At 41.1% G+C, this 21,667-nt stretch overlaps 1 protein-coding gene across 3 annotated transcripts in view; it reads right to left on the reverse strand.

Moving 5' to 3' along the window:
* Positions 1-17,833, reverse strand: part of LOC134337544 (signal-transducing adaptor protein 1-like) — a 54,909-nt gene extending 37,076 nt beyond the window's left edge. The window contains exons 1-5 of one of the 3 annotated variants that reach the window (XM_063032658.1): positions 17,816-17,833; positions 17,437-17,591; positions 7,025-7,096; positions 1,678-1,794; positions 556-612 (exon numbers count right to left, since the gene is read on the reverse strand). In XM_063032658.1, coding sequence (XP_062888728.1) covers positions 556-612; positions 1,678-1,794; positions 7,025-7,096; positions 17,437-17,526 — 336 coding nt within the window. In that variant the 5' untranslated portion in view covers positions 17,527-17,591; positions 17,816-17,833. Of the gene's footprint in view, positions 1-555; positions 613-1,677; positions 1,795-7,024; positions 7,097-17,436; positions 17,592-17,815 lie in introns of those variants that run through there. The other 2 variants (XM_063032657.1, XM_063032659.1) reach the window with 2 other exon arrangements.
* Between the last annotated feature and the right edge of the window lie 3,834 nt (positions 17,834-21,667).

Genomic DNA, 21,667 nt, shown 5'->3' on the forward strand with positions numbered 1-21,667 from the left:
GTCCCCCCCAACAGCACTCAAACAGTATTTATTGTTAGTGTACTTGCTACAACTTATTCAAGTTTAGGATGAAGGTTGCTTTATTCTTGTAGCTTTGCTTACAGATTGACTAATAGTACCATTTCTCTTCCAACTGTCTCAAGAAGAGAAGTCACAATCTCTTAAAATCTATGTAATTGTTCCTACCTGCAGGCTGCTGGCTCAGGTTAAGATCAGTAAATTGTCCCTTTATTTAATAAAAACTGATTAGCATCCCTCCATAACACTAAAGTGTGACAGCCATCTTCTTAGTTCAAGAAAAGGTTACTTTTCTTCTGGATCAAACTTTGCTTGCTCCAATTCCATCTACTTACCTAATCTTCAATCAATGTATCACACTAAACTAAGAATTCACTTAGAGTAGAGAAAAAAAAAAGGATTTTCTGAATGCAACCCATGATATACAAAATGTTCACTAGGCAATCATGCAGCTGATGAGGTAGAACAAAGTTTTTTTCTACCATTCATTTAAGATAACTAAAGCAGAGAGTGAAGTGACAACAGAACTGATAATACCTTTGCAACTGTGTAAATGTAGTTTTTCCATTGCTCTCGAGCCTCTGAACTATTTGCCTGTGGAGAAAGAAATACAAACTTAAGTAACTTTTTACATGGTTGCTGTCTTATTTTGAGATTCATCTTTCCACATTTCCCCTCCAAACAGGAAAGGGTGGTAGAGTATTTCAATAGTTACACAGTTAAGCCTTGCCTCAATAACGAGAAGCGTTGTAGTCTTCAGAAAATCTGGAAACTATGAAGAAGTTTTCTTTCTTACATTACCCTAGTCTTCTTTTTAGCAAAACAGAAATAACTGCTCTGGCGCTGTTGTCTCAAAGCTCCAGCAACCCAGGTCAATACCCTTTTCTGATGCTGTCTGTGGTTTGCATGTTTTCCTGGTGACTGGGTTTTCCCCAAGGAGATCCTCTATCCCACTCCAGACTAACCCCTCTCTCTCTTTGCCTTCCTATATTTCCAATAGAGTCCAGTGCAATCTCAAGTAATATCATCTATCTGGATACAATACAGAACTGGCATTCAACATCAAATTCACTAATTTCAGATAACCAGTCTATCCTGTTTGTATTAGAACTGGTCTGTTCAGATCAAAGGTCATTCACCCCCTACAAACAGATCCGTTGTGACTACCAGGCTTATCTACTTCTCTTAGACAGCACCATTGATATATGTGTCACCTGGACAATCTTAGTCTTTGTTTCTTCTCTTTCAGAATTAGTCAAGAGAGAAAATCTGTCTTTTAGACTACTTCATTTGAAAGGACTCATGAGTGCATGGATGACGAGAAGAGGAGAGGTGTTTCAAATCCAGGTAAGTGTGGTAAGATAGGGAATGGTTGGTAGAGATGGAAAAGTGAACAGGGAGACTGTCTTTGTTCTCTTCACTCCCCCCATATTTTTAAAATAGTTTTTTTTTAATTACTTTCCTCATTTCCAATTTAACAAGAAATCAATGTGAAACTTTATTTTCCCTTCTCTCCACAAAAGCTACCTGCTGTACTTTGTATTGCCTCTAGTTTTTTTAATGGCAAGACCACTGATTATGATAAACAATAAACATTTACTTAGGGTTGGAACCAATAGGGCAAAAGTCATGAAACTTAGCACAGGGCCATTCTGTTACCTCAAACTTTGTTTCTCCAGTTTTCAGCTTCAGTATAAAGGAATTTTGTTCGGTATTACTGTGGCTCTTATCGTTTTCCACAGACACAAAGTTCTCAAGACTGATTTTCTCAATGTACTGAAAAAAAATACAGAAATTGGAAATTATAAATGAGTATGCAAAGACAATGTAACTTTTTCCCCCACATTACTGGGAATAAAAGCACAAAATAATGCTATTGTTTTCAGGAGCATGGGGCAGCACAGTAGTGTAATCACTTCACAGCGTCAGAGATCATTGATTATAGAAAATCTACAGCACATGACAGGCCCTTCAGCCCACAACATCGTGCTGACCATGTAAACTACTCCAGAAGCTGCCTCAAATTACCCTACCACGTTCCTCTTAAGCTCCATGTACCGCTCTAAGAGTCTATTGCATCTGCCTCTACCACCTTCACTGGCAGTGCATTTCATGCACCCACCACTCCGTGTGAAAAACTTACCTCTGACATCCCCCTCGTACCTACTTCCAAGCACCTTAAAACTATGCCCCCTTGTGTTAGCCATTTCAGCCCTGGAAAAAACCTCCAGCTATCTGCATGATCCATGCCTTTTATCATCTCATGCACCTCTATCAAGTCACCTCTCATTCTCCGTTACTTCAAGGAGAAAAGGCCAAGTTCACTCAACCTATTCTCATAAGGCATGCTCTCCAATCCAGGCAACATCCTTGTAAATCTCCTTTGCACTCTCTATAGCATCCACATCCTTCCTGTAGTGAGGTGACCAGAACTGAACGCAGTACTCCAAGTGGGTTCTATTCTTGCCGCAGTCCGTAAGGAGTTTGTATTTTCTCCCCATGATCATGTGGGTTTCTTCCCACATTTCAAAGGTGTACGGCTGGGATTAGTGAGTTGTGGACAAGTTATGTTGGTGTCAGGATCAGGGCAACACTAGCAGGCTAGCCCCATCACATCACCAAAACAGTAAAACTTTAATTGTATATCATCCGAGAGGACCAGATCCTTGTGGTTTGAGGGCTTGCATGCCTCAACTGACCCAGGGAGCTATGCTGGCTGGAGTCAGGGCTTTCTGCTTTGGCAAGATCACCAATGCCAAACAGGTCAGAGGGTAGAGGTCAGACTAAGAGTGGTCCATCAGTTCTCCTGGTTCAGGGGTTCAGCTCAGGGTTAACAGCTCTGACTAGTAAAACAAAATTGTTACGGAAACAGCAATAAAGAATCCTTCTGCATTTGAGTGCAACAGTATTCCTGAGCCTCCACTTGGAAGGTGCACGACTTACAGTAGTGAAAACTGAGAGGAAGCTACTGACATGACGAAGGAAGCCCTGAACACTGCCAGAGGTGAAGGACCTTCATTGCTGCCCTAAACACAGGCAGCATAATGGGCAGTAAGTTACTGGCACATCAAAACAGAGTAATGTGCATGTGATAAATAAAACTAACCTTTGATCTTTAGGGAAAACCACTAGGGACTTCAAGTTATGGCACTCTTGGGCTCCACTAGGGGAAGTCAAATTAGAGGAACAACACAAATATGTGATGCTGATCACATTTAGCTGAGTGGGGGTGAACTCAGCTCAGAGCTTCGTACAATACCTTCATGAGATACCACAATCACCAGCTCATATAGTACTTTTCCAGTCTTGATAGGATTTCCTGTCGTGATCTCATCTTCTGAGTGGCTCAAGTCAAGGTAAGATAGAACTGGGTGGGGTTCGCCCACTCACCAAATCTTGAAATGAATTCTGGTGAAATGACCACTTGGGGAAGGTATCAGAGGAAATGATAGAGACAGAACTGACAAGGTTTGGCTGTACTGAAGCAAGCTAGGAAATGTTAGGTTCCAAATCCATTCAAACACATTCGAGTCCATCCAATCAAAATCTTACAATGCCATCCGTTAATCTCAGAAATATGTCCATACTTCTCTATTGCCTTGTTAGGCCCCTAATTCTGGTCGCCACATTATAGGGAGGGCGTCGAAGCATTGCAGAGGGTGCAGGAGATTTATCAGAATGCAGCCCTGACCAGAGGGCATGTATTATGAAGGCAGGTTGAGCGAGTTAGGGCTTTTCACTTTCGAGCAGAGGAGACGAGTGCAGATGAGAAGAGGCACAGACAGAGTGGTTAGCCTGAGACTTCTCACCCCCACCCCCCAAGGACAGAAATAGCAACTACAAGGGAGCAGAATTTTAAGTATAAGGGAATATGAAAGGCACTTTTTTATATATATATATACAGAGAATGGGGGGGTGCATGGAAAACTCTGCCAGTGGGGGTGATAGAGGCAGATACAACCGGTGCATTTAATAAACTCTTAGATCAGCACATGGGTGATAGGAAAATGGAGGGCTATGTAGGAGGGAAGGGTTAGATTGTGATGCACTATCAATAACTCCAAGAGAATGGAAGCAGAGTAAATACTGAAAGGCTTTTATTAGCAGTAAAATGTGACCTCCAGCATGCCGACCGTCTGCCCCTGGACTGAGAGGAGGAGCAATGGCACAATGGCCTTTATTCAGGGCTCTGTGGGAGGAGCCACAGGAGCAGTCAGCAGAGGGGCGTGTCCAGACAGGTAACCCAATTACAACACATAAATATGGTTTACCACAGATTGATCTTAGAGTAGGTCAAAAGGTTGGTACAGTATAGTGTCCTGAATGGCACATACTGTGCTGTAACATTTTATCTTCCACGTTCTAAGCAGCAAATAGAAGCCAGGATTTTCAGGGTTCACCCATTTTATTTCACAGGTTCACAGATCACATCGGGAATATATTGGGATAGCAGCATCCAGCACATAGTGCAAACAGGATCGATTCCATAACTCTTGAAAACAGGACTTTCCAGTTAGTGCTGCTGTGTCACAGCTCCAGAACCCCACTTTCAGCTGCAACCTTGGACGTTGCTTCTACAGAGCTCGTACTCTAGTAACTGTGTCTAGTAACTTTAGATACTCCGGTTTCCTCCCACATCCCAAAGACCAAGCTGGTCAGCATGTTACCTGACCACTGCAACTTACCCCAATTACAGGTGGATAGAAATAGCAGTGCTGGGGAGAAGATGGGGTGGCCCGTGCAAGAGTGCAGATTACAGAAGGAACAGAATTGCTGGGACTGAATGAGAACCAGTATAGATTCAATAGACTGAAGTCTCCCTTCTATACTTTGAGAGGTAATAATATGAAATAAGGTGAACAATCCAACAAAATCCCAACTCTATGCACTTGGAGGTTCAAATTAGGTTAAATCTCTGAACGCTTGCATCTATTCAAGCTCATTTTCTACAGCACTACCCCTTAGAGTCATTGCTGTAATATAAATTACACTCCATGTCATTTTTTTAAAACACTGCTGCCTAACAGGCCCTGAACAAAAATTACTGTAAGCAGATTGGAACAATGGCCCTATTCAAAGAGAAGAGCTTCATTTATGAAACAGACATCACTGCCAAAGGTTTTCTTTCACCCCAAGATAAGAACGGTTTGAAGTCAGATGGCAGGTAGGTGGGATACCGTCACACCTGGATTTGCAGGGTTTTCAGGCCATTACTTCCTACAAAGCGAAACATAACATGAATGGCTGTGATGCTTCAGTCCTAAATGAACTCAACGCCCTTTATGCACACTGTGAAAGGAAGAATAAAACTACGTCTGTGCAAATCTCTGCAGCATCAGATGACCCTGTGATCTCTGTATTGGAGGCTGACGTCAGGACATCTTTCAAGAGGGTGAACCCTCACAAAGCATCAGGCCCTGAAGGTTTACCTGGTGAGGCTCTGAGAACCCGTGCCAACCAACCGAACATCTCCGGTCTTCCACTGCTGAAGTTGAAGGAACCCACCTGCTTCAAAAGGGCAACAATCATACCAGCTCCCAAAAGCAGGGTGAGCTGCCTCAGCAACTATCACCCAGTGGTACTCACTTTTACTGTGTTGACGTGCTTCGAGAGGTTGGCCAGAATCAACTCCTGCCTAAGCAAGGGCATGGACCTGTTGCAATTGGTCTATCACCACATTACAATCTCACTGGTTCTCCATTCAACTTTGGATCACCTGGTCAATATTAATACCTATATCAGGCTGCTGCTTATTGACTACAGCTGAGTGTTCAACACAATCATACCCTCAGTTCTAATCGATGAGTTCCAAAACCTGGGCCTCTGTGCCTCCCTCTGCAACTGAATGCTTGACTTCCTCACCAGGAGAGCACAGTCTGTGTGGATCGGAAAAACCATCTCTTCTTCATTGACAATCACCACAGGCGGAGCTCAAGGATGTACACTTAGCTCACTGCTCTGCTCTCTACACCCACGATTCTGTGGCTAGGCACAGCTCAAATGCCATCTATAAACTTGCTCAAGGCACAACTATCGGCAGAATTTCATATGATGAGGAAGCATACAGGAGCAAGGTAGATCTGCTGGTTGAAAGGTCTCACAGCAACAACCTTGCACTCAACATCAGTAAGACCAAGGAAATGATTGTGGACTTTTAGAAGGGGAACCTACACCAGCGCTCAGAGGGATCAGAAATGGAAAGCATCCAGAATGCTTCCATAAGGCAATACCTCAAAAAGGCGGCATCCATCATTAAGGACCCACATCACCCAGGACATGTCGTCTTCTTGTTGCTACCATTAAGGTGAATCTGAAGAGACACACTCAACTTTTCAGCTTCTTCCCCTCTGCCCTCAGATTTGTGAATGCACAATGAACTCATTTACCTTTGTCCTTTCCCCTCTTTTGAACTGCTTTAATTTAATTTTCTTTTTTGTAAATATGTATTGTAATTTGTAGCATTTATTATTACGTATTGCAATGTACTGTTGCTGCAAAACAAATTTCACTACATGAATTTCACTACCAGTGATACTAAACCTGATTCTGGACTCCTCTCCAATTTAGCCTGATTAAATTGTACAAATCTTCCTGAGTGTTGTTCTTAATAAAACCATCTTGTAGAGTTGAGTATTAGGAATCTAACAAGAAAATACAGAAGTATCAACATGTTTCTGGGATTAATGGATGGGCTCAAATGTGTTGGAACAGTTGAATTGTAGTTATCTTTAAAACTTCCCTTCTAAGACCAACACAGTGTCTTGAGCAATTATAATCAAATAGCAAATAAAATGATAACCAGTCCAGGAGGAAGGTAAGATAGATACTGGTTAGCCTCCAACTTGGCAAGTCAATAAAGATCCCTTACTTCCACACCCCCTCACAGCCATCTCTCACCTTCTCACTGCAACCACAGAAGGGAAAACCAAACAATGTTGGGGTTTACTGAGACTTCTACAAAACGAACATTGCAGGCAGTAGCTTGCCAAAGCACACAATGACCTACCGCTGGATCGCGGCTGGTCATCTGGAAGAACAGCTCGTTCCCTCTCAGCACAGTCCAGTACTTCTTGAATTTCTGCCAAAAGAAATTGCACATTAAAGAGGCGCACAATTCATTCTCCCTTAAGTTCCTCCCCCGCCCCCACGTTTCTCTCCTCAGCGTTTCTTGGTCATTTGCTCCTCCTGACCGGAAATAAGTGACTTAGGCCACTAGAATCACCATGGAAACTGAAATTATTTTTGGTCAAACATGTTGCTGAAGCACAGGAATCATCCTCCGTCCACCTTAAAACTGCCTGGCCTGTTTCAAATGGGTCAAGACTTGGACCCATTATCCAATTTTCTATCCATTTCCACTGAAAGGGTCGGATCCTTCTGAAGTGTGGGTCATAGTTGCTAATCAACCTTTAATACTTTCATCCAAAGAGGCCATGAATGAACCAGAGATATTTATGGGACAGGAAATACTTCACAGTATTCATTTTGGTAGAATACATCAAATAATAATAATGAGTGGAATGCCCATTTGAATTTATTTAATTCATGGGTGCCACAGTCAGTTATAGCACCCCAACCACACCACCTCAACAGATGTCAGCCATCTCAGATAATGTTCAATCACTGGGTGTTAGTTGGCCTGTACGGTGCACTACCCCACTACACATTGCTATCACTCATAACAAGCACAATGTAAACACTGTATCGTCCAAATCAGCAAGGATTAGGAAGAGAAATCTAGCCTCCAACCTGATCTCAGTTCTCCATTTTACCAAAAGGTGGACAAATAAACTTATTTGGTAAAAGAAAATGTTAGAGCTGCTCGCTCTGATTATATTTTTTAAAAACACAATAATCTTAGACCTCTTCATGGTGTGCTTGTCCACTGTTCGTGAGGAACCATAGTCTACCTCTCTTAAAGAGACATTTAGACAAGCACTAAAATAGGCAAGGCATAGGAAAATACAGATCCAGGGTGTGGGAACAAATGGGATTAGTGGTGATTGCAAGGCCAGCATGGATGTGGTGATCTGTAGTGACTGTTTCTGTGCTGTACTTTAGGACGCTCATGACATTTAAGGGGAGAAAGTTCCTCAGGAAGTTATCCAGAAAATTAAAATAGGGATTAATCTATTGGCTTTAAACACATGGTTTGTGATCAAGAGAAGGCCATTTGGATCCTTATCTCTCCTGTCATAAAATTAAGATGACTGATGAGAATGCAAACTCAACTCCACATTCCACAGTACCACAGACCCCCTTGTTTATCAAGAATCCATCTACCTCAACCTAAAATACATTTACAGTCTACACCCACATCAGTGAGGAAGATGCTTAATCCCGAGGAAAAACATCTCTTCTCAGTCTTAAAAGAATGACTCCTTCATTTTAATAAGTGACCCCTACTTCTAGATTCTCCCACTACAGGAAACATACTCTCCATACCCATCTTCTCATATCCGCCCTCACTTTCCTCAACTCCAGTATACCTCCTCTCTTAAGATAACCCGCATTGCAGATATATCCAGTAAACCTTCTATAAACAGCTTCTAACACATTAGCTTTCTTACGATAACACCAACCCAATGCGAAGAACCAAAGTCACACAAGTGCCTTTAAAACTTGGAAGTGTGCTACAGTTAAAGAATCTGAGTTTCACATTACAGAAACAGGCCCTTCAGCCCATTTGATCCATGTTGACCAATGTGTCTTCCTGTGTTAGTTCCATTTGCCTGCATTTGGTCCACATCACTCTAAACCAGGGATCCCCAACCTATTTCATGTCATGGAGCAATACCATTAAGCAAGGAGTCTGTGGACTCCAGGTTGGGAACCACTGCTCGAAACCTACCCAGGGGAAAAGATGGACTTTCTACTCTGTCCATGTATGGCTTTAAAAACTTCTGTAATGTCCCATACATGTTTCCTTCCCTCCCAGAAAACGGGTCCCAGACTTTCCAGACAATCCTTGTGGCTCTGGCCCTCCAATCTCAGTAACATACTTGTGAATTTTTGCTGCACCCTCTTTAGCTTAATTCGGTATTCAATTCCCCTTACAATAAAAAAACATTGTTTTGCTTTCTCAAATACTTGTGGTACCCACATACTAAACTTTTTAGGATTCTCTGTCAAAGATCTGTTCTCCCTCACGTTTCAAACAATAAGTGTGTGCATATGTGTGTAGATATATATCCTGATACAATGTTCCAGGAAACAAATCTGCTTCACTGACATCCTTCAAGAGAAAATCCTGCTGCCCCTGACTATAGTATGACGTCATGTATAGTATCATTGATTGTTAACCACTTTCTGAAAAGGCCAAAACCTCAGTGGAGATTACAGGTGGACAATACATCTCAGACTTGTCAGCAACATGCATGAATAAATGAGAAAGATATCCCTTCCAACAGAAATACACCCAGGATTCTGATAGTGTGTGATCACTCATGAACAAACACTTAAACCATTTCCATAGTGTTTCAGTCAAGGAGGGAATGGTTATATTTGCCATTCAATTTCTAGTTCTAACAGTGATGATTATTTGGTTACTGCAAACTATTGAATTTGTTTTTGGTTAGGAATAGTTAACTTATTTTTAAAATTTAAAAGGAGTTTGAACCCAATGCAAATCCTGTGGTTATGTTAGTAATCCACTGAATGGCAGAAATCAATTGTACTTATCTTATTTATCTTCAGTTTTTCCTGCTTGCCTTGGCAGTATTTGTTAAGGTGGAGATTTACCAGGTTGTTGCTGGGACTGAGTTACAGAGAGAGGTTGAGCTGGTTGGAACTGTCTTCAGGAGAATGTAAGGCAATGCATTTATTTGTGTAGCACTTTTCAAACGCAAGGCAGTTCAAAGTGCTTTACATAGAACAAGATATAAAAATCAAACATCAAAGTTCAGACCTTATAAAAGAGAATAAAATCACACAAAAATAGATATGATAAATAAATTATAAAAAAAGGAACAAAAGTTACAGTGCAGAAGATTCTAATTAAAAGCTAAAGTGAAAGAAGTTTTAAGCCTCAATTTAAAAGAACTTCAAATTGGGACAGACTTCAGAGAATATAGGAGAATGAGGGGGAAACTTGAAGGTGTATAAAACCATGAGGGGCATGCAGAGAGTCAATGCACACAGTGTTTTCCCCCAGGGTTAGGGAATCAAAACCCAAGAGGGCAAGGGTTTATAGCAAGATATGAAAGATTTAACAGCAACCCAAGGGGCAACTTTTTTCCCACCTAGGAATGAATTGCCGGAGCAAGTGGTTGAGGCAAGTACATTAATAAAAGGCACCTGGACAGATAACATGGACAGGAAAGGTTTACAGGGCTGTGGGAATCTTTGTTGGTATGGACCAAATGAGCCAAAGGACCCGTTTCTGACCTCTATAACTCTATAGAGATGGGAAGGGGTGGGTATAGCTGGAGAATGGAAGTGGGGACTTCTACTAGTAAGAAGTGAAAGGCCAGCAGACACAGAAAGAGCAACAACTGTGGGTCCCTTTCCAACGTCACACAACATGCCATCTACATTGCTGCTCCTTCATCATTGCTGGGTGAAATGCAGCAATTCCTTCCTGAATAGCTAGAATTCCTTCCTGAATAGCATTACTGAACTACTTTCAGCAGAAGGACTCTAGTGATTCAAGAAGACAATGTACTACCGATACAAAAACAATTAGGCTTAGGCAATAAAATGTAGTCTGACTGGCAACGCCTAGATCCCGAAAATGAACAAATGGTTCTTCCAGTCCATCCGTCAACATGAACCCATGCAGGTAAACAAGGTATTAGGCAAGCTAAATATTTCACACCCAAAGGCATCCGTGTCTCACAATGATAGACGAATACCTTGAAAAGATAAGTTATTTTTTCCAACTGAAGTCAATAATCAAAAATGCTGCAATGTGCTCAGCGTTTCTGTCAGGAGATGGTGAAAGTAAGGAATACATCGAGATGATTTTTGATTGAGGGAATTGAAAAGCTAGCTTTACTTTCAGTACATATACTGTGTAACCTGCTGAATGTTTCCAACATTTGATTTTATTTCTGATTTTCGCCATCAGTATATTGTGTGTTTTTTGCTTTCATCACAAGACACTGGTGGTAAACCACTTACTGTAAACATGCAATAATTTCTTAACTTTCCAAATCTGCCAATTTTGCTATCTGATATCAGCACTGGGTGCTGATGGAGCAAATTTACCAAGCCTGGATACAGATGAGTTCCTGTACATCAGCCATCAATATGTTCCCAGTCTCACCATTGTTCTAATGTGACATTCCTCTCAAACCAGTTGTCCTGTTCCATGTCAGAAGAATTCTGCATCAGTTTTTTTTCATTGCACTCAGATTTTTTTTCTGATATTCAAGTGTTACTTCAGAACTAAATAGAGGCCACTTGAAGATTCCAGTCACATAGTACCTTCCTGACCAGCACACTGCAAAGATTACCATCTCATCAGTTCTGGCTAATTTGAATTCAGATTCCAAACATGAAGTTTTTAAAAGAGGACCAGAGAGCGAACAAAAAGGTATTGAAATACATGCTATGTAAAAGCAGGTTATTGCTTTGTATGCGTGTTTGGACGGACATAGTCAAGTATGTTTGGTTGCATCTATGCCAATGTATCATACGTATTGACATCAGGAAGTAAAATGTACTTACAGTAACTGAGCTGTTCCAACACAAATATCCTCACTTCTGGCCAAATGTCAACTTATGTCAAAAATGATGCCAGTCCAGATAGTTTTATGACACATCTTATAAAAGGTAAACAAGAAACTTTGGATCAAATTGATTTCTGGTATCTGATGATTAAGTTACAAGGAAGGAGACTTTTTAAAAAATGAAAAGAATGAGTGACATTTTATATAAACGCAAGACTTTTTTTTATAATATTGATAAAATATTTTGATAAGATTGCTTCACTTGCTGCATACCACTTACACCGTATACTACTATACTCTAAACTTTGTTTCTCAACCAGGTCTGGATTTAAATCGCAGTGCGGAGATTTTGTCAATATAATCCAGACTGACATCCACTGGTGTACTAAGGAAGTTCTGCAGTTATAGAAAAGACAGAAACACCCAAATCTTTGGAGAACCAAACTTTTTTAGAATTGAAAGCTGGCTATTTATCCTTATTAATATTTTGTGAACTACTTATTCAAATCCTACAACTAACCATACAAAAACATTTATAACAGCATTAACAGGTCAATATCTTGACAGTATTGGTCGAACCTCTACTATATCAGTCACTTAGTGTCCGAAAGTGAAGTTCTGACAGTCTTGGATCTGAAACATTAACTTTTTTTCCCTCTTTCCACTGATGTTGCCTGAGCTACTGTTTTAAGCATTTTCAGATTTTAATTACAGTTTTCTTTTGATCTTTAATGCATGTGAACATTGAAGGGAAAATAATTGAAGACGATTTAATTTTGGATGGTGTGAGTATAATTCTGGAAGTTTTGGAATGAAAAGAGAAATGCAAGTGGGACTTAGGGTTTTCTTCAGTCAATTAAAATCAGCAAAACCCATATCCGATATAATCTTAAGAGCAATTACCACCCCAACCCACTTCTGCATTAGAAGGATTAAATTCATTCTGGGCTGGCTGGTGGCGCAATGACATCAGTGCCGGACTCTGGAACGGAGGTTCCCGGGTTCGAACACAGTCAGGGCTGCTCCCAAGTACGCTTTCCATCTGTGCCAGGTTGAGTATCAAGATCGCAACTTGACCTCGTAAAATAAAGGGGAAAATACTGCGAAATGTCTGTGTGAAGAGTGGCGCACCACAAAGTCTCTCTCTCTCTCGCTCCGCGCCTTGTCAAGGCGTGAAAAAGACATCGTCCCGCCAACATCGCACACGCATGGACGCACGCACATGCCAAAAAAAATTTTTTTTAAAGGATTAAACTCTTAAAAATTCTTCCCAATGCCATCTACCGTCAACCATTAAGACCATAAGACAAGCAGAATTAGGCCATTTGGCCCATCAGGTCTGCACTGTCATTTCATCATGGCTGACCCAGTTTTCTTCTCAGACCCGACCGCCTGCCATCTCCCCATATCCCCTCACACCCTGGCCAATCAAGAACCTATCAACCTCTGCCTTAAATATAAATAAAGACTTAGCCTCCAAAGTTGTCTGTGGCAAAGAATTCCACAGGTTCACCACTCTCTGGCTAAAGAAATTCCTCCTCCTCTCTGTTCTAAAAGAGCACCCCTCTATTCCGAGGCTGGGTCCTCTGATCTGAGACACGCCCACCATAGGAAACATCCACTCTATCAAGGCCTTTCACTATTCATAAAGTTTCAATTAGGTCAGTGAATTCCAGAGAATACAGCCCCAGAGCCATCAAATGCTCTTCAAGCCATTAGAGCTTGGAATAATTTTCGTGAACCTCTTTTGAACCCTCTCCAGTTTCAGCACATCTTTCAAAGATAAAGGGTGCAAAGCTGCTCATAATACTCCAATCGAGGCCTCGCCAGTGCTTTAGAAAGTCTCACCATTACATCCTTGCTTTTATATTCTAGTCCTCCTGAAATGAATACTAACATTGCATTCGGCTTCCTTACCGCAGACGCAACCTGCAAATTAACCTTTAGGGAATCCTGCACAGGACCCCCAAGTGTATTTGCACCTCAGTTTACTGTATTTTCTGTCCACTTAGAAAATAGTCAAGCCTTTCATTTCTTCTGCTTACACTTCCCAACTCTGCATTCCACCTGCCCATTCTCTTAATCTGTCCAAGTCCTTCTGGAGCCTCTCTGCTTCTTCAAAACTACCTACCCCCCTCCACCTATCTTCATAGGAAAGGTAAAAAAAAAATCTGGAAAAAGGAATGGGTGTTAAATTCATCCCAGATATGGTGGTATTATTAGCATTTAATTCAGCCCATGACCGAGGCATTCCAAGAATTCGGGGGGAAATACTGAGACAGTCATAACAAAGAAAAAGATGAATTGCTCGAAGATGTTGAATATACACAAACAGCCAAGTTACAGTCATTAGCTCAGTGTGACACAGACGAATGAATCACACCTGCAACCTTTGCTGAATCAGTTGATATTAATCATTCCACTGCTAGTTGTTTTCAGGACTTTGAACTTTCAGTCCACCCTTCTGATCACTTTCCATGTTAGGTTTATGCAGGAAGTCAGAATTGCCCTTGGTCTCAGTCTTGACACATTTCAAGACACACTTGGAAACACCCCGCTCGTGTTGACTTAGCAGGCAACAGCGCACCACTTAAAAATGATTGTGGCAAAATCACCACTTCCTGGTTTCCTACCAAGATGGACATTACTGAGTTAAAGGTTGCCAGTGGATGAAAATCCTGGGATTCCTTTCACTAACTCCTGTCCAAGATGTTGGTAAGAAAAAGGGGCCAAGTAAAGACGATGTCTTTAAAGACCAGCGAAACTAGGAGAAATAAAGCCTGTTTCTTATTATGGATAGGACCACCTGACAACAAGGTGGTGTGAATGTTGATATCAAGTCCAGACTGAAAGATTCACATCCTTCTTGAGGATAACCATGGATAAGTGATTGCAGGAGTTACCAGGAAACACCCACATTTATATGATAGAGGAAACCATTGCTGAAACTATTAAAAGTAATTAATCCCAGGCTGCTTCAAAGAATTTCTGCAGTGATGCCTCAGTCCATGCAGTAACCAATGCATTGGAGCTAACTGCTCTCAGACAAATGACTGTGACAATCAGCACTGCTCACAACATAAAGCATTGCCAAGGCATACATGTAGAAAAAGGATATATTTAACTCACGTAGGTACTACCTCATTGACCTTCCTCATCAGCTTAGTCATGGAAGACAGTAGCAATAATGTCATTAGGCAGTTTCAATTCAATAATCTGGAAAATAACCCGTATTCTTCTGTGTAGCCCTGTTATCCTCCGTCATATGGGTCATTGCCTAGTTACCATTTGATAATATAGTGGGATGGATCATCCTGATGGAGACCAGTCTATTTGTTCCAGTTTCTCATGCTTGCAGGAGCACTTGCACTATACCATGGAACATTAATTGCACAGAACGCCTTAAAACACATTAATGTTAATGTCTTAATTAATTTACACAAGTTGAATATCATTTAAAATGAATGATGTAATAATACAAAACAAAAAAGATCAATAAATGATTAGCAATGTTTCTCTGCTATTGTGGAAAGTTACTAGGCAGAGACATTTAGAATCAGTAGGAAAAACCTAAGGTTTCACGAGCTATGAGCTGATTCTTGCCTGCATCACGCAGCATGGACACCAGGACACTGCAAGTTGTGCAGTGCAGAAAGTCAAGGCTGATTTATACTTGTGCGTACGGGCTAAGCCGTAGGCCCGATTTATACTTTTGTGTAGCGAGCATGCGTAGTTTTGTCTGCGTCACTCTGCAATGCACCGCCAAAACGCTAGTTGGCAGTGGGGTTTCTATGCCACCGTGTTGAGTTTCTTCATGAGAGACATGGACGAGGAAATGCATTTCAAATATTTTCGGATGTCGGCAGGTAGATCTGACGATTTGGTTCATCATCTCCAACCATTTATTTCGCATCAGTGTACAGACATGGCGGAGAAAAGCAACTGGAAATGCGATACTACCAAGTGGACCAATCACAGTTGTTGCGGTCTGCGTCGCCGCAATGCGTGAGTTACGTTTTTGGGAAGGTGTACGTCACCCTACAGTGTAGGGTACACGGTACCTACGGCATACATTTGACACAGAAGTATAAATTAGGCTTTACTGTGACAACAGCCAAATCGATCCCAACCGGCCTTAGTGATTTGGCAGCTTCAAAGTTTTCCCTGACTTCTGTCCTTCTAGCAACCAGTGAGTCAGTTTGAACAATAGCATCACTGTAATAAGTAAATGGGAATCCTTCCAAAGTAAGAAAAGGATTGGCACAGTAAACTAAGATCTTGAGCGGATCATTGAGCAAGCAGCAATTCAGCAAGTTGGGATGCAAAGGAGAAACATAACAGCAGGTGGAACAAACAGTACAGAGATCAGGGGGAGATGAGCAAGAGGAGAGAGAAGGAAGGTTCATAGAATTAGAAATAAAATGCTGTCACAGGTGATCATTGGGGCCACTAACAACGATTAACAGCCAAATCAGAAGCAAAGGATGAATATTTAGGGATTTAGTGTGTTGAAAACAGAAGATTGATAAAGCAAAAGGGGCCTATGCCTAATTTTCTTTCTGAAATACTGTTATAATAACATTTTTTTAAATGGTTCATTAGTCTGGTCACCTACTCTTCCCTGTTCAACTCATTCTGTATTTGTTCTTACTCCTAATTATTCACTTATTCCAGTTCAATTTGCATTGCTAGTAACCACTATGCACTGAATCAAAATTTTTGCCTTTTATTACACTGAGGGGTAATTCACAGTGGCCGATTACTCTACAAGAACATCTTTGGGATGTAGTTGGAAATCAAAGTACCTAGGGGAAACTATACAGTCACAAGGAGAACGTGCAAACTCCACACAGAAAGCACCAGAGGTCAAGATCAGATCTGTGTCACAGGAGTAAGACCACTGTTCTATCATGCCGCCTCTACCATTTCTCTTAATTGAGGGAAAGTAGTGTTGCAATGTTTACATCAATTGGTCAATAACCGAGAGTTCCAATTTCAAATCTCGCTACACCAGCCATGGCAAACATTAGGACACTGACCCACCAATAAATATCTTTGACTTTCAAATGGTCCAACGAGCCAATGATACCCAGATTCCAAACTTACGTCCCCCCTCCCAGAAAAAGTTAAGAATGACCTTCCCATCACATTTAAAAAAAGCACCTGGAGACTGAAAGAAGAGAAATCTGGACTTTTTTTAACCAGAAAAGAACTCCCCGAGATATGGCCAGAATTATAAGTAGAATACTTTTAATTTTTTCTCTATTGAAATAAGTTGTTTAAGGAGCTGAATGTCGTTTTGCGAGCGAAACAAAAACAACGCGCTTGAACTGTCGAATAGTGTACGAAATAGAGGCAAAAAGCCCAGAGAAATTCACGGACTTTGATCTCGTTAGTTGTATTACCAAACTTAAATGTTTGCGTTCTTTCAGGTGACTTGCCAGGCAACAAGCCAAGCACTGAGCAAAGCACCAGGGCATATCTCACCCCCAACAATCGAGTTTCCAGCGGAGGGTTTAACCTTTCCAGACTTAAAGCAATTACATCCTACACTGCCCAAAAATAGAAACATTGGCAAAAACTTGGCATCAAAAGGCTAAATCGACGAGAGAACACCGAAGTTGCAATATACTTTCAAAAGCGCCAGATATTTTAGAATATTATCTTATGTGTATTAATATAAAAATCATCGCGCAAAAAAAATGCGATACTGGAATTATAATAGATCGATAAGAAGTGCATTTACCTGGCTTTTTGTCTCCAGTTTTCCTAAATAACCGCTGTAGTAACCCGGGTCAAGGAAAACTCTATGCCTTGCTGGTCTCGGGGATGACATGCTGGTTGAGTTAGTGGAAGCAGCCAATCTTCTCGAAGCGGAAAGGACGATTGCGTGAATGCCTGCTGCGGGAAGAGTGAACTTTATAAAGGTTAATCCTTGCCCCCTCAAGGAAAAATGAATCAAGGTGAGCCCCGCCCCCCTTAACATTGATTGGATCAGGGGTATTTGCGAGGCTGCTACCAAAATAATCCTGTCATTACACGGATTATTGATACTAAATTCACGTGAATAGATTACAGAATTGCAAAATCGCGGGAATGTTACAGCACGTAAGGCCAATACTGACTCCAGATAAACGCAGTCCAGGCAATTCCTGTCCTGTCCTTTCTCAATAGTTCTGCCAAAAAAGTAAAAATACATAGTCAGCTCCATTTTCAACGCCACGAATGTACTGGTCTCTATTAGTACAGACACAACCATACGTTATGGGAAAAAAAAATCTTCCTGCCACTTCTGATAATTCTGCTAATCAACCTCACTCTCTGTCTCTTGGATCTTTGCTCTTCTGGTAATACTTCTGATATTTTGAAAGTCAAAGTCGAGTTTATTGTCATATGCACAAGTGCAATTGTATACGCATGTGCAGTTAAAAACTTATTTGCAGCAGCAGCACAGCCCCATATCACCAGATAAACAGCCTTCACAGCTTTCACAGGAAAAACACATAACTTCACAATTTTCCACATCACTTTCCTTCTGCTGTGTTCCCACTCACTCGCTCACTCAGCTTATCTTTTTCTCCTTAAAGCCTCTTTATATCTTGTCCATACTCTCAATTCCAGCTAGGTTAGTATCTTTGTACATTTGGTCTCCTCAGCTAAATTATTGATAAAGACTGTGAAAACTGTAGTCCCATCAGTCACTGCCTGCCAAGATGACAACAAACCATCATTCCCATTCTTTGCTTTCCGTCCAGTTGTTTACTATCCCCAGTTCCATGTGCTCCAATGTTAATCAGCCTTTGGTGTGGGACTTTATGAAACACCTTCCAAATCCAAAAACATCCCGTTCACTGGTTCCCCTTGCTATTCTTCTGGTCACATCCTCAAAGAACTACAGCAGATTAGTTTCCCCTTCTTAAACCAAATTAGCTCTGCTCAGTCTTGTTATTTCTCAAGGGGTTCTATTAATTCTTACATCCTTTATTATTAGTTTCAGCAAATTCCCTACAATGGATATCAGGCCATCAGATTAATGGTTTCCTGCTCCATTCTTAAATAGTGGTGTCATATATGCTACTTTCCTATCCACGTGAACAATTCCAGAATGTGTAAAACTTTTAAAGTTGATAACCATTATCTCTAAAGCCGCCACTTTCAAAATATTGGCATGAGAACTACTAGGTTCTTGGAGATGATCACTATTTAACTATTTTATTTTTTGACTTATATTTAGTGTTTTCAGTTCTTCAATTTGAATAGAACCTTGATTTTCTGAAATATCCTGTCATCTTTAATGAAGTCATGTGAAAATTAATTGTGTGGTTTCTCTGCTGTTGCTTACACCCCATTGTAAGTTCTTCTGTCTCTGTATGGAAGGAGGCACAACTGCTTCACCAGTACCTATTATTTTTTTACGATCTGTTTTTATATTTCTTCCCATTTTACACTCATATTCTACTTTGCCTTTCTTTGTTGATATCTTTGTCCTCCTTTACTAAGTTCCAAAATGTTCCCGACTCTCAGCCCTAATGCTATTCCAATAATATTCTTGGCTTTCCTGAATTTAATTATTTTTAATTTCTCTTTTCAGCCACAGATGAGGCACCTTACTTCCCAAATGTCCCTCCCCCACCCTTCACCATTCCCAATTTCCATTTCCCTCTCTCAACTTATCTCCTTGCCCACCTATCATCCCCCTTCAGTTCTCCTCCCCCTTTTCTTTCTTCCATCGCCTTCTGTCTTCTTCTATCAGATTCCCCCCCTCCAACCCTGTATCTCTTTCACCAATCAACTTCCATGCTCTTTACTTCTCCCCTCCCCCTCCCAGTTTTACCTTTCTCCTTGTGTTTCTTCCTCCCCTCCCCCCACCTCCTTACTCTGACTCCTCATCATTTCTCCAGTCCCGATGAAGGGTCTCAGCCAGAAATGTCAACAGTACTCTTCTCCATAGATGCTGCCTGACCTGCTGAGTTCCTCTGGCATTGTGTGTGTGATTTTGTGCTTTAAAGAAAATGACTTTTCTGCAAGTTTTGCATTACAAGTCCAGCACCTTTAGGCCTTGAATGGTCCTGCACCATGAAAAAATGTAGAATATGGAAAATAACCTTGATCAACTTCCCCTGAGTTTTATAAGAAGTTTAGTGATTTATTAGCACCTTATGTGGTAAGGATGTATAGAAAGTTGTTTGAAACTGGCAGGTTACCCCAAACCCTGAACAAGGCCATTATCACACAGGAGGTAGGATCTTATAGGCCGATTTCACTTTTAAATTCGGATCAGAAATTTTTGGCTAAAACGCTGGCAAGGAGACTCAGTCAGCAGATAAATAAATTGGTACACTCAGATCAAACGGGGTTTATCTCTAGAAGGGATTCTTTCTATAACATCAGGCGCCTTCTTAATATAATGCATTCCCCAAGACATCCCGTTGGCCCTGGAACCACTGGCGGAGACTATACGTTTTCACCCTGAAATTTATGGGTACAACACAGAATATCCTATCAACAAAATTTCCCTTTATGCGGATGATGTTTTGTTGTTTGTAACGAAACCATATATTACTATTCCAGTTTTGCCGGAAATAGTCAACTTATTTGGCACTTTCTCAGGGTATAAGATTAACTGGGGGAAAAGTGAATTATTCTCTGTCCGAGTAGAAGAACAGGAGGGGCTAAAACAATTTCCATTCAAAATAACCCTTGAGGAGTTTACTTACCTTGGAATTGCAATAACCAAAAAGTATAGTTCTCTATTTGAAGCAAATTTTAACCCTCTAATTGAAAAGATTAAAAAGAAAATAGAGTTTTGGAAGACACTCCCAATTTCTTTAGTGGGTAGAGTAAATGCAGTCAAGATGATCTTTCTTCCCCATCTGCTCTGTCTATTTCAGAACCTGCCCCTCTATCTCACCAAAACCTTTTCAAAGGATTAGATTCGATAATTCTACCTCTTATATGGAATTATAAAGCCCATTGAATTAGGAAAGAACATCTCTGCAAGAATAAGACTAGTGGGGGGCTGGCAGTACCGAACTTCATTTTTTATTACTGGGCAGCTAACATTAGACATATAGCATACTGGATAGATGATACAGTTGTACTTCCCGGATGGTTGGAGATGGAGCGTGAGGATTGCCTGCCATATTCCGTAGGGGCAGTCATTATGTCCCCTATTCAGTTAAATAAAGCCTGTTATTAGAGGCAATCCCATTATCCATAGTACCTTATAGATGTGGAGACAAATGGAGAAGCATTTGAAACTCAGAACATTATCTTTTCTTGTACCTATATCAGTGAACCCCTCTTTTATTCCCTCATGTATAGATGGGGCCCTTGATGCATGGCGAGAATTAGGGATACGCAGCGTTGGAGACTTACACAGACAAGGGATTTTTGTGTCATTTCGGCAACTCCAGGGCAAATTCGGATTGCAAAAAAGTCATTTTTTCTGGTATCTCCAGCTAAGACACTACATAAGATCACATCTTTCTGGTTTTGAGACGGCAGAACCTGATAAATTAGATAATCATTTAAGATCATGTTTAGGGACAGAACACATAATGGCCTATCTGTATGATGCCATACAAAACAAGTGTCATACAACAATGGATAATATTAAAAAAGAGTGGGGAAAGGAGTTGGGTACAGAGATAGAGTGTGGGCACGTGGCTAAGTGGTTAAGGCATTGGACTAGCTACCTGAAGGTCGTGAGTTTGAGCCCCAGCTGAGGGAACGTGTTGTATCCTTGAGCAAGGCACTTAATCACACATTGCTCTGCGACGACACTGGTGCCAAGCTGTATGGGTCCTAATGCCCTTCCCTTGGATAACATTGGTGTCATGGAGAGGGGAGACTTGCAGCATGGGCAACTGCTGATCTACCATACAACCTTGCCCAGGCCTGTGCCCTGGAGAGTGAAGACTTTCCAGGCGCAGATCCATGGTCTCGCAAGACTAACGAATGCCTGACAGAGATAG

The sequence above is a fragment of the Mobula hypostoma genome, chromosome 24 (assembly GCF_963921235.1).
Source record: "Mobula hypostoma chromosome 24, sMobHyp1.1, whole genome shotgun sequence".
Lineage (NCBI taxonomy): Eukaryota > Metazoa > Chordata > Chondrichthyes > Myliobatiformes > Myliobatidae > Mobula > Mobula hypostoma.